Source organism: Zosterops lateralis, assembly GCF_965231275.1.
Source record: "Zosterops lateralis genome assembly, chromosome: 3".
NCBI lineage: Eukaryota > Metazoa > Chordata > Aves > Passeriformes > Zosteropidae > Zosterops > Zosterops lateralis.
This window is the reverse complement of record NC_139764.1, coordinates 12,152,357-12,164,862: the sequence shown is the minus strand read 5'-3', so window position 1 is coordinate 12,164,862 and position 12,506 is coordinate 12,152,357. Positions and strand designations below refer to the sequence as shown.

Below are 12,506 nucleotides of genomic sequence, written 5' to 3'. Positions count from 1 at the left end.
GGAAAAAGCTACTAGTATTTGAAAAATCAGCCTTCTGAATCCTTTTGGGTCTTTCAACTCATTATTTTTGATAAATCCTACCTCTTCTATTGAAGCAATCAAGATATACTGTGAAGTTTTCAGATTATTTGACATTTTGACTAATGGTTTCTTTTCCCTTTGACTTCTCATCTATTTTTAGGTGAAGAAATGCTGGTTTAAAGCTTTACAAAATTTCATTTAAAAGAGGTCAACCCAAATATTGCAGATATTTCCCTTACATAAACTGACATTTCACAAATGCCAATTTCAAAATGCTCTATCATTTTTAAATTTTCCCTTCATTTTGGAAGATTGAACCTAGGTTTATCCAAAAGTTCTGTTATATTCATTGCTGGGCATTTCCCTCAGTCCAACTTCAGTAAAGAGGGCCTTCCAGATCAAGACTGGTTTTGTGGTGGGCAGCAGGTGCATGAGGAAATTTTCTGAGGGGAGCTGAAGGACCAGCTCTATCTAAAGCTTTCTCTACTTTCCTTGCCAACACTTTTAAGAGACCCTAAAATGATCCCAAAAGGCCTTGGCATTTTTAAAAGAAGGGGTCTTCTTTTGAGTCTTCTGTGGTTCCAGACAAGAAGATCATTAAATCTTTGGTTACCCTGCTGAGAGGCTTTGCAAAGTGAGTAGGATGCCTTCCCACCTAAACCAAAGGACATGACAGAAGGTGTGCAAACCTGTGTTATTTCTATCTTGCTGTTTTGAAGCAGCTCATTCTACCCTGCAGCCTCACCTGTATTGTTTGATATTGTTTCTGCCTGAAATATTCATAAAGCATTATGCTTAAAAAATTAGGTTGATGAATGAGAAGAGACAGTTCTCTAAATAATGTCATTGACAGAAAGGCGGAAGCATTTTGGTGTTTTGTTTGGGTTTTTTGGTGGTTTGTTGTTTTTTTTTTTTTATGTGTGGAAGCTTATCATTTGGCTGCAGCAAATTGGTCTGAGCAGCAAAAAAAAAAAAAAAAAAAAAAAAAAAAAAAAAAAAAGAAGAAGAAGAAAAAAAATATAAAAATAGAATAGTAGATGGCACTGAAGAAGAAAGTGTCCCAGCAAATCGATCATTTATGGTGACATACAATTAAAGTGCTGAGGATTCCTCACTCATTGTAATGAGGGAACAAAGACTGTCTGAGAACTTACGGAGCTCATTTGCTTATACAAGACCTGTCTTGTAAGTGATGGATCTCTTACTGCATGCCAGGTGTCCCTGGTTGATACCACAGCATGGTCTATAAAAATGACACCCTCCTTTGAGATGCTGCTGGTTCCATCACCATCTCAATTGTGCAAATGACCTCATTTGACTAAAAAATGTCTGATTGCCAGCCAGTTTAACCTGTCACATCCCAGGATCCTGTTTCAGCCAAGAAATTAGAGTCACATCTTTATTTCCAGATAAAACAAATAAATATATGGCATTGTTGTTGTATCTCTTGCAGACAAACAAAGCAGTAGCCAAGGGGGATTTCCACCATGCAAGCTCCAGCTCCCGGCGAGCTCTCTTCCTGGCTGTCCTGTCCATCACAATCGGAACTGGCATCTATGTTGGGGTAGCTGTGGCTCTTATTGCCTACCTGTCAAAAAACAACCATCTATGAGCCTCAGGAAAGAGGGAAGAACCAGCCAACCCAGCTCCTGCACTGCAGAAGTCCCCAGCACATCAGACTGTGTGATTTTCCAAAAAGAGACAAACACTTTCTGGGGGCAGGTACAGGGTGAGATGGGCTTGTGCATTGTTGTAGGGTGGGGAACTGGAGGGGCTGGGGGAAGTTCCACCATTAGTGATGCACAAGTCTTGCTTATCTTCATCAACCCTTGTACAAAAAAGGGAAAGAAAGAGCAAAAGAGAGAGAAAGAATGAAAAAAAAAAAAAAAAGAAAAAAAGAAAAGGAAGGAAGACAGGGGATGTGTGGAGAAGGGTGTTTTGCCTTTGCCTTCTTTTCAATATGGTGTTTACAAGCATCTGGCAAACTGAGCTGTTCTCTTAATACCTTCTTGGTCACCTGAACTTTGCAGCCAGCATGAGCTTGTGCTTAATTTGCTTGTTAAGCACGGCACTGGGATCTGGGACAGCAAGGACAGCAACTGGTTCTCTGAAAGAGCAATATAAAAACAAGAGGAAGAACATGGCTTGGTTTGTCTTTTGAATGCAGAACTCATTTGCCTAAGAGTGAATCAGACACCTCAGTATAGAGTGGTATTGCATACTCTTCTTGTAAGGGGTAAGTTTTCATGGAAGGAGACAAGGAAATTAAAAACGTTTTTACTTCCATTCGTTGTTTTTGGCCCACTCAGTCAAGAACAGCTGAGGTTACAACAGCATGACTCAGCTCTGCAGACAAATTGCAATTTCGAAGTAACATGAGACCCACTGTAAAATTAATTCCTCCATCCAGTCACATTGTGATAATGGCACTTTACTGTGGCATTATTGCTCATCTGGGCTACTCCACCTTGCTGTGGAGACCTGCACAGCAGTCAGTGCAAGAAACCTGGGGAAAAAAGCAAACTGAAATACTAATAAGTTTTTAATTTAAAAAAATCACGGTAAAGCATGGGAATTAACCAGAGAAAGGAATGCTTCATACATATCTGGGGTTCTGCTCATACACTGACCAGTGAATATCACTCAGATCAGAAGCTCATAGTTCAGCTGTACATCAGGGACATGGCATAGCCATGTAGAGACAAGTCTGTTCCCCAATAAGCAGAACACTGGTAAATTGTAGGGGAATTGAGCCTTGTCCTTACTTCACTGATGGAAATGATACATTTGTTTTCTTCTTTACTCGCTCCCCACACTCAACTGGGTTTTTTTTGTCTTACAGATTTCCCTGCACTCAACTATTCTTTGTCTTACCATTTCGTCCCACCGCAGGGTGTGTCAGCATAGACATATATATGTGTAGCTACATATATATATAGTAGCTCTATATATATGCACACACAGAGGGGGAAAATCCAATCAAATCAATGACCATTTTATTATTCAACTGCCTCATATTTTACAAACATGGTTTCTTTAAAGCAGGATGTAATCAAAGACCTTTTCCTCCAACTCTGTATTGTGTGTCATCTTTGCTCTGGGACATTTTTTTTCTCTTGTTTTAGGTTTCCATTATTTTGGTTTGAATTTGACTTTTTTTGTTTTGGGGGGAGAGAACAAACACATGCAATCCTATTTTTCTGGTAGCTATACGGTTTATTAAAACACAAGGTAAACAGCTACTGGTGCTTCGTGTGACACTTTTTTTGGGGTGGATGTGAAGCATTAGACTGAGTGAAACTAGGCCCAGGACACCCAGTCCAGCTACCTCGAGAGGTGCTTGTATAGACCATCTCATGCTGTCCCTGGACCCAAAAGCCTGTTGTAGTAACTGACAGGTTTTTTGGTATTGAATTCCCAGAACCATAGAATGATTTCAGTGGGACGGGAGCTTAAAAATCTAACCTCCCTGCCACGGATAGGGATTTCATCCACGTTGGATGCAAATTGTTGGGCTACAAGCTAAGCCTGGAGACTGGCAATGTACTCCTAATCCCTTCTGCATATGTATTATGCATGATTTGTGGGAAATCAGTCAGTCTTTCTCATAAAGCCTGAGCTTTGGAGTATATGGTATTGAATAAAAAACACTGATTATTCACTTAAATGGAAAGGAACTAGTATTTCCTTGCCTTGATTTGAATTTTACCTGGAGTTCAAAAAAATTAGAAAGCAAATACAGGTAAGGTCATTAAGCAAGCCTAACAACAATAATAGTAATGTTATTTTAAAACCAATCTTATGGTTGAGGACTCTGCCTTATGATCTTTGGTGATTGTGCTGGCTGAATAGTAGCCTGAGAGGCAAAAACCAGCTCTGGAACTAGAAAAACTTTCCCACAAGGGCAGCCTTAAAAATATCATATAGGCCCTTGCACCCAGCTTTAAAAATAGCATTCCAAACACAGGGAATTCAGCTTTCCATGTCCCCAGGACCCCCCAGTGAACAGCAAAAAGGAGCAGCAGCACTGTGTAAAAGACCTGCATAGCAGGAGTGCTCCTGGAAACATCAGTTGGCTGAAACTCGATGCTCTTGTGCTTCACGTCCTGAAGCAAACCACAGTGTGACATGGAGCTGGCACTTGGAATGGCAGTCCAGGGTGATGAGCAAGGAAGCTAAAGGGGGCTTGCATGCTGGGGAGGTGGACCTGGGCCTCACTGCAGATGAGAGTGGGGATAAAACTCCCAGTGATTGCTTTTGTGCCTTAGAATGGGTCCAGTTTGCTGATTGTCTAAGCTGTGGGTCACTGAGGAGCTGAACAGGGACTTCTGTCTTTGTAAGAAAAATGATGTCGTCATGGTCTGCTGCAACATCTCTGGCTGGCAGAGCAAATACAATCATCTAAACATCTAAAATCCTCTGAGTCTATGGCATGAAGACTAGAAACTGCCACCAACACCTGTTCTCTCTGAGACAGAACCAGTTTATGCCACGTGGTCATTCTCTCCCCATCCTTGGGGAAGAACAGGAATCATTCTGTCCATATGCAGTGAACACCTATGTTTAGATACAGGGACATCTTCTTCAGTTTACAATAGATCTCTGCCATCCCAGAGAGAGGAGAGAAACCTTTCTGAAGTGAGACCTTTTTGCCATATTCACTCAATGGGGAGGTATTAAAGAAATGGCACTGGTGTCTTTAACACCAGATGACAAGCTGTTGTGATACCTAAGATCAGCTGCAAGGAAAAATCCCAAACTGTAAAGTCCAGAGTCAGAAAGCTCCAACTTAATTGTATAATGTAGGATGTCACTGTGGATTAACCTCAAAAGATACATGAGGAGTGCTGTAGACTCACTGAGAGGGAAGGAAAAAATTCTTCTTTGTGAAAGTCTCAGTTCAAGGGAACAGAGACACTCAGCAAATAATTTGCTGGGTCAGAGACTAATATTGCATCTGTCATCTGACAGGATTTCATAACTCCCTGGTATCTCCATTGATTTTTTTTTAATACTTTTTTTTAATGTGCCCTCATTTGGGAATCTCCTAACCTTGAGTATTTTTATAGCTCAGTCTGAAATTAATTTCTCCCATCATCCAGGCAATTCCCACCACAGAGCCAGCCTGCAAGAGCTCCCTGCTGAGGAAACAAGAGGGCATAGCTTGGGAACATCACTGTACACCAAGGCTGGAACAGCAGAGGCAGTGACAGCCACCTTCTCTCGGCTGGCTGCCACATATCTCTCACAGTTTGGGAAATGCCACCTGCTGACTTGCAAAGGAAATTCAAAGGCAGCCAAAAACATAATGCAATTAAGTGCCTATGAACTTTACTGTAAGGAGGATATGAGAAAGGGCAAAAAGAGAGAGTGCCCTGTGTTTTAGATATCAGAGAACACGCACTCAGGCTGCTGAAAGCCCCAGCCAGTGTTGGAACCTCAGTCAGAAGCACAATAAGCCAGTGTAGAGGAAGTGGCTCCAATCTCAGACATCATTACACTTGTCTGAGCAAGGCAAGACCACAGGATGAGAATCTGCAGAAGGGCTGCACCTGAGAGATTTCTCAGGGCAAGATGCAATCTAAATATCTTTCCCTGGCTTACAGAGCTTCAAATCCAAGATAGGAGGTAGAGGTGGGGATGGGTGACAAGAACGGTGTCAGTTTTCTCTATTAAACCAACCCAGCCCGTTTCAGCACCCTGCACCATCATCTCAGTATCAGCCAGGCAAAAAGAAGCTCTTTCCTGGCTTTATGCCTTTGCTCACAGATGCTGTTGTAGTGACACACTCAAAGCATGGTCAGGCAATCAAGTCACCAGAGCACATGGTTCTGCTTCCCTTGTGCACAAAATAACATTGAGTTTTGCTCCAGACATCATGGCATGACTCAGTGCTGCAGACATCATGATGACAGCGGTGCCAAAGGACTAAGAGCAGGAGCTGCCAACACTGTTACAAGCTTAAGGTTGTGTGGTGAGTACAACATATGTCTGCTATTTACTAATCATGAGGCAGCTCTGGAGAACCTGCCCCAAGCAAATTGTCAGAAGGTGAGTGGTGCTTCTTTGTGCCATCACATTTACTTCTTTGGACATGTTCAAGTGTACCTATAACCAGGTGATTTACACTTCAAGATCTGCAGGAGGAAGCAAAAAGGAGAAAAAGGCTCTGTGAGAGAGATGTCGTGAGGTAGGAGGTAGGAGAGAATCTGTCATTTGCTACATCCAATTTATGAATGCACACAGCCAAGGTGCTGTGTGGTTGGGAAGAAAGCCACCTTCTCTTGGCTGATAACTCAAGTGTTGCTTTGGTCAAAAACCTCCCTTGTTGCAGCGGGTGGTGGTAGAGAAGTGCTGCAACCTCCAGGCAGCATCTCCACAGGGGAGTTGCTTGGTGGTGCAGGCACAACATTCACACACACACACACAGACACACACCAGATGCTTGTAATCCACTCTGCAGCAAGAAAGGGTCTTCATTTAGGGTTCCATGTCTTAGGTTAGGTTTTCTTTCCCCAAGATTCAGACTGGTAGTTCTGGTGGTGGTTCAAGAGAGTCTTTTTTTTGCTCTCTGAAGGCTTTGTGAGTCTGGCACGAGAATGAAAGGGAGTCTCCAAGGTCTTGGTTTTCAGGTTTCTCACGTTTATTATTTCTTATCTTACAATTCTCTCTGTGCCAGCCAAGATGTTCACCACTGCTTGGACACAGGATGACTCCCACCACAATGGGGCGTTGTTTTACTTTTATACAGATAACTACGTGTCTATTATTTACAATTTCATACCAATGCCTAGTACCTATACTAGAAGGGTCATTTCTACTCTGACCCAATCCCCTCAAACTACCTTGTGCCCATGTCACTGCAGAAAATGGATGCCAAGGGAGAAGGAGAAGGACTCAGGGTACCACCCTAAATCCTCCGTCTTGTTCCCCTGCACCTACATTCTAAGAATCCCAAAACTACAAAATTTTCCACCTGTTGATAAACTACACTAATGTCTATCACACATTTGTGACTTGTAATTCCTCTCTGTGTTGGAAGTTTTTCTCATGGACTGAAATCGAAGCCTTCCTGGGCTCTATGCCAGGGTCTCCAACCCCCCTGCACAGACCCCATTTCCCCCTGGCCAGGATTCAAACCCTCTTTCTCAGGTCCCAGGCCTCTCTGCTGAGGTCTGTTACCTTCCAGGGTGCCCAGAGGGGTGCCCTGGACTCTGACACCATGGAGAAGACTTTAACCCAACTGCTTGTGAAGGGGTCCAGGGACAAAGACAGGGCACGTGTGAGGGACCAGGGTTTATATATGGGGGAGCAGGGGCAGAGTTGAGAACAGGGTCCAGTGTGTGAGGGAGAAAGTGGTGCAGAGGCAGGGTAAGAGGAGAGGAGAGCCAGTGGAGGAACAGGGGTGGATTTGGGGCAGGGGATTGCACCAAACAAGGACCAATGGGGCCTCAAGGAAGGGAGAACATTCTAGGGAAGGGCTATATAAGGGAAAAAGAGGCGGGGAGGCCAATGGGCCAAATGAGGAAATAGAACTAGGGTATATTTACATATCAACAAAGGAACTCTGGGATAGGGCTTATTGTTTTACCCTAACTTGAAGGAAGTTTCCTGATCTAAGGAATGTCTCTCCAAGGGCACATCAGAGCCCCATGCCTAACAGGCTTACTGGCCTCCACACTCCCTCTAAAGAATTTCCTTGCAAGTAACAGACTTGAGCTTGAGCAGAGGAAAAGCATCTGAAGTGATGCACCCTTGGGTTACAGTAGCCCTCCCTCCCCAAAACAAGGTCAGGTGTTTCAATTTGTCCTTCCAGAGCACTCTGTAATGTTTCAGACTTCTGCTTTCTTAGTGCTCTATAGGTACAGATATACATCTGTACATTTATATATGTATATACAGGTACCTGTACACATACATATGCATACTCACATACAGGCATATGTGAAATGCTGAAAGAGAAAAGGAAATCAACTTTGTTCTCAATCAAGGAGCAGGCTGCAATTTCAGCAATAAAAATAACAACAATAGTGCCCAATAATCACCTGCAGAGAGGACAGCAGGGTGTGAGAGCTGGACTTAGCTGCTTCCCTGCTATATTTTTGAGTCAGCTGTTTGCTGCATCTTTTCTCCCTTTTTCTTTTGCCCAGTGCATCTTTTGCTGACACTTAGTGGGGTCAAACTGGTGGCCATGCATGGAAGTGGTAGTAGCACATTCTCAGCAGCATCTCCTCATTGTTTTACAATGGAAAGGACAACAGCCCTAGGAAGGCAGGCCTTGATCCAGCTTGGCCATGGATTTAATCTTTGTCTTTTGCTAAGCCTTCAGAGCTCATCTAAGTTATCTACCAACTCTCTGAAATTATCCTGCCATCTAGAATCTCTGGAATTAAAGATGGTGTTCCATGTACAGGACCCTAGAGTACCTGGGGCTACATTTCTTTGTTCCATCCTAGAACTGGTTTATCCATCATGTTTTTTGAAGACCTGTCATAGTCCTGCTGTATTCATTATTTTCTACTCATTTGAGACATACTCAAGAGGTAAGAGTGATCACAACAATAAATAAATAAATGCTCAAATGAGCCAATATAGGCTAACTAGTATAGATTTTCTTTCAAAAACAGCTTAATGAACCAACAGCGTGTATTATTACTAAATTTTCAGTAACTAGTGGCAACCCAAAAAACTGAATCATGAATGAGTAACCTAAAACATCTCATTGAAGGCTGACATACAAGAGGAATGCTTACATACAAGAGGAAGATTTTTAAGGTAATGCCTAATAGTGGCACCTCTGAAAACAGTCTGAAATGTGAACTCTCACAAGTAACTTTCAATCAGCCAGTGGCTTGTTGAAGCACCCAATTAAAAAAAAATAAATAAAAGCCCAAGCAACCACCTGTTGAGTCAAGCACACAGAAACTTCAGATAAAATAATTCTTCCTGGCACTCAGAGCTCTGAGGAGCTGGGTGCAGCTGGACCTTATTTCCATTTATTACCAATTCAGCACTATGAGTTTGGTCTTGTTCAAAAAGAACTTTCATGATGAAAGATTCATGAATAGTGCAATTTACTTATACCATAGGTCTGGCTGAATTCAGTAAGAACATCCAGAACCCAGATTCACAAATAGTGTGGTTTATTGAAGCAAAGGGAAAGCAGTCCAAGGTTGCTGGTGATAAATACACTAAGTACAGAGTGTGTCTGGATAGAAGGTATAGTAACAGAGATTTATTAGATATATACATTAAAATATTTCTGGGTCTGTTCCAATGCAGCTGGAGGCAAAAATCTCACCTAAAAGCATCTCTTTTATGAGAAGAAGAGAAAAAAAATAATTCTTTCAACCAATCCTGAGTAAGTGGAGGTGTTTTTCTCCTGTTTTATTCTTCCTTTTTTCTCTTCTCCTTTTCTGTGAAACCTTCTCTTTTTTATACAACAATTTTTAGTCCTTCCCAAAGAGAATGGCAGGGTATTGGTGACAGGTCATACATGTAAGGCATATCCTCTTTTCCCTTCATTTGTATTCTAATGGGTGTGAGAGTTAATATGCAGATAACACTTAATGAGGGTTTTGGTTACTTTTGGTCAGCATTTATGGTTGTTAGAAAAGGTTAAATAATCACTTTGCTTCACCCCAGATATCATTTTTGTTGTTAGCCCTTGCTCAAGACAGGTGCAGGATCAGCAAGAAATCTTGCTCAGGTTTTTCTTATCATCAATTAATCACTGACTTCAACCAATTCTGTCACAAGTGTGACAATTTACTATACCTCTCTTTTCCTGCTGCCCTCGAAGAAAGGAACCTGTTGGCATTAACTTGGCACACATCAGCCATAATTTTGTGTCTGCTAAGAATATTTTTCATTACACAATAACATTTAAACACAGAGAAGTTTGGCTGCTGTAAAGTGTTTGTTTTAAGGACATTTTATAATTGAGAAAATAAAAAGCAAAACCCTTTCACAATCACAGGATATTTCACACTGATGTTTTTGAGATGCAACAACAGATACTTTCTTTTGAAATTATTTGTCTGAAATATTTGATACTTGTCCAAGTGCAGTCTGACTGGCAAGAGCACATCTTGAATTTTCTAACTGACTTTGACAGATCCAAACTCAAATTGCAAAAAACATTTTGTTTATATTTTTGAGAGAGCAGGCAAAGCACAATATTTTTCTGGTTTGAGCCAAGAAAAACTGTTCAGATTCCAGTATTAACCTCAGATAGGAAGTCCCATTCACAGATCTTTATATTTCATTTTTCTGTAGAGGAATTCTCCATGGCCCTGTGTTAGTTTGTTCTAAGCACCTTTGCAGTTTCCTGGAGATTAGTGGGAGCAACTCAGTAGGAACCTATTCCTAAATTCCCAGGCCAAGATGCCACTGGCATTTTGAGGAAGACACTGATGTGCCATCATCATTTGTCATCTCCAAGGAATTGTCAGCTGGAGGGCAGCTGAGGAATGTCACATTGGCTGAAGGCTCCTTGTTTCTGCTTCTGGCCTGGCCCTTCTTTTAGTGCAGCACCAAAACATCGTGAGAGGCATTTGGGAGGGACTCAGGCCAGGATATGAGAGATCAGAATGGAATGTCTTCTAACAGCTGAGCTGCAGGCTCATGCCCATGGCCCAGAGCATCTTTATACGGTGCATTCTTGTTCTGTTTGGCAGGGGCGTTCTCTTGAAAATGGATTTCCTCTTATTTTCACTTCCTCCCTTATCCATCAACACAAACTAACTTTTCTTCCTTCTTTCTCAGCTTTCCTCACCAGAGACACTGTTGGTCAGCTTATTCATCTGGAATCTGGCATTTGCTAACTGATCTGATTAGAGTTAATTATCAATTATTTGTATTACTACAACCCTGATGTTATACGCACCATGGGAATATAATTTAATTATGGAATAATATCAATCGGATGCATAAATTAAAATGTTCACATATTAATATGAACCAATTTTCTACTTTCAGCTGTACGATCTGCCAGTCTTGGAGGAGAAAAAAGCTCTTTCTCCAGCTTTTGGAAAATGGGGAATTCTCCAAAATCAGAGTGAGGGGCTCACAGTTGAATGAATGGGACTCACAGCTCCCAGGTCTGTAAGAATTCTTTCTGGAAGGATTTTTAACAAGAAGAGCTGTGACTGAACACCATTTTAAGCTCTACAGCTGTGTCCATAAGTATAATTCTGGGCAGGATTGGGTGCAGGATTTACTTCCACTTCCCAGCCTTGCACAGATAGCTGGCACAAAGCTGCCTGTCCCCCAGTGATATTTGGGGCAGATGTGGGCTTGGGTGCTGGGTCAGTGGTAGGACAAATATAACGAGCTGTTTCTCCTGGCAAAACACTGCAGAAACTCAGAACAGGAGCTCCCAGGCTCTCTTGGCTTACAGCTTACTCCTGCTGTATATGTGCATCCAGCAAGTTGTCTGCCTCACCCCTATCCCCAGTCCACCAGGAGTTACCTTATGTGACCTTCTGCCATTCAGTCAAAGTGGAGCTGTGGCCACACAGCACCCTTAAAATACCTAAAAACAGCCACCCTACAAATCATGCACACACCTTCCAGCCAAAACTGGCCAGGGGCAGAATTCTTCTTCCAGAGTTCCTCACATGTGATTCATGAGCTTGCTGTTGTGGTGCTCACACAGAAGACATCTTTTTGCAAAATTTTTGATTATCACAGTCCAGGCAGGCACTATTCTTTATAAGCTCTATATCTTCCCTAGCAATCCTTTGTCTTTGAGATCCCAGACTCAAGTTCTCCCAAGATTTAGGTGTCCTTTCCCAATTGTGACCCAGGTGTGGGGCAAGTGGGCCTGGCAGCCTTCACCCACATCTGAATAGGACAGTTCAGTGCTTCCCCTTCTAACCACAGATTTTTGGACAAAGCAACAGCTACAGCATATTTCCAGCTTCTTCTGGTAGTGGAACAGCCTTTGCCACACTCTGGCCCCATCTGCACCCAGTCTGCTGAGAAATGATGAAACTCATGTTTTCAAAGGACTTCCAGCAAATGCTGAGGGACTTATCAACTCTGCATAATCCCATGGATGCCAGCTTACTGTTAATGTACACTGTCTGTTGATGAAAGCTGCTGTGGAACAATAGCAGATAATGAATATACTGGACAGAGCAGAAGATACATCCTGAATGTGTAACTAGATTCTGCTTTGACTTCAAATTCTCTGCTTAGATTTCAAATTCTCTGCTTAATCGTGGGTGTGCTGTATGCATTCATCACATACAATAGAACTAAACCCAGGAACTGTTTGCAACGCTTGTTACCTCTGGAGAATTCAAAAATTGAGTGTAAGGAAATGTACTTCTGTTTGTGGAATGTCAGCTGAGTGCTTATGAATTTCAAACGCTTAGCTACAGACAGGAACTGAAATACCAACATCTCCTGCTTCTTTCTATACCTTACTCCTTTCTTCAGGATTCTTTTTTTTTTCTTCCTCTGTTCCTTAGATTTTC

General features: G+C 42.1%; 1 protein-coding gene across 1 annotated transcript in view; it reads left to right on the top strand.

Annotated features, from left to right (window-relative positions):
- SYNDIG1 (synapse differentiation inducing 1) overlaps window positions 1-1,633 on the top strand; it is a gene marked incomplete at both ends in the record, with an annotated part of 38,693 nt that extends 37,060 nt beyond the window's left edge. The window contains one exon of the mRNA XM_083857819.1: window positions 1,475-1,633. Within this exon, the coding sequence (XP_083713945.1) occupies window positions 1,475-1,633 (159 nt within the window). The remainder of the gene's footprint in view (window positions 1-1,474) is intronic.
- Between the last annotated feature and the right edge of the window lie 10,873 nt (window positions 1,634-12,506).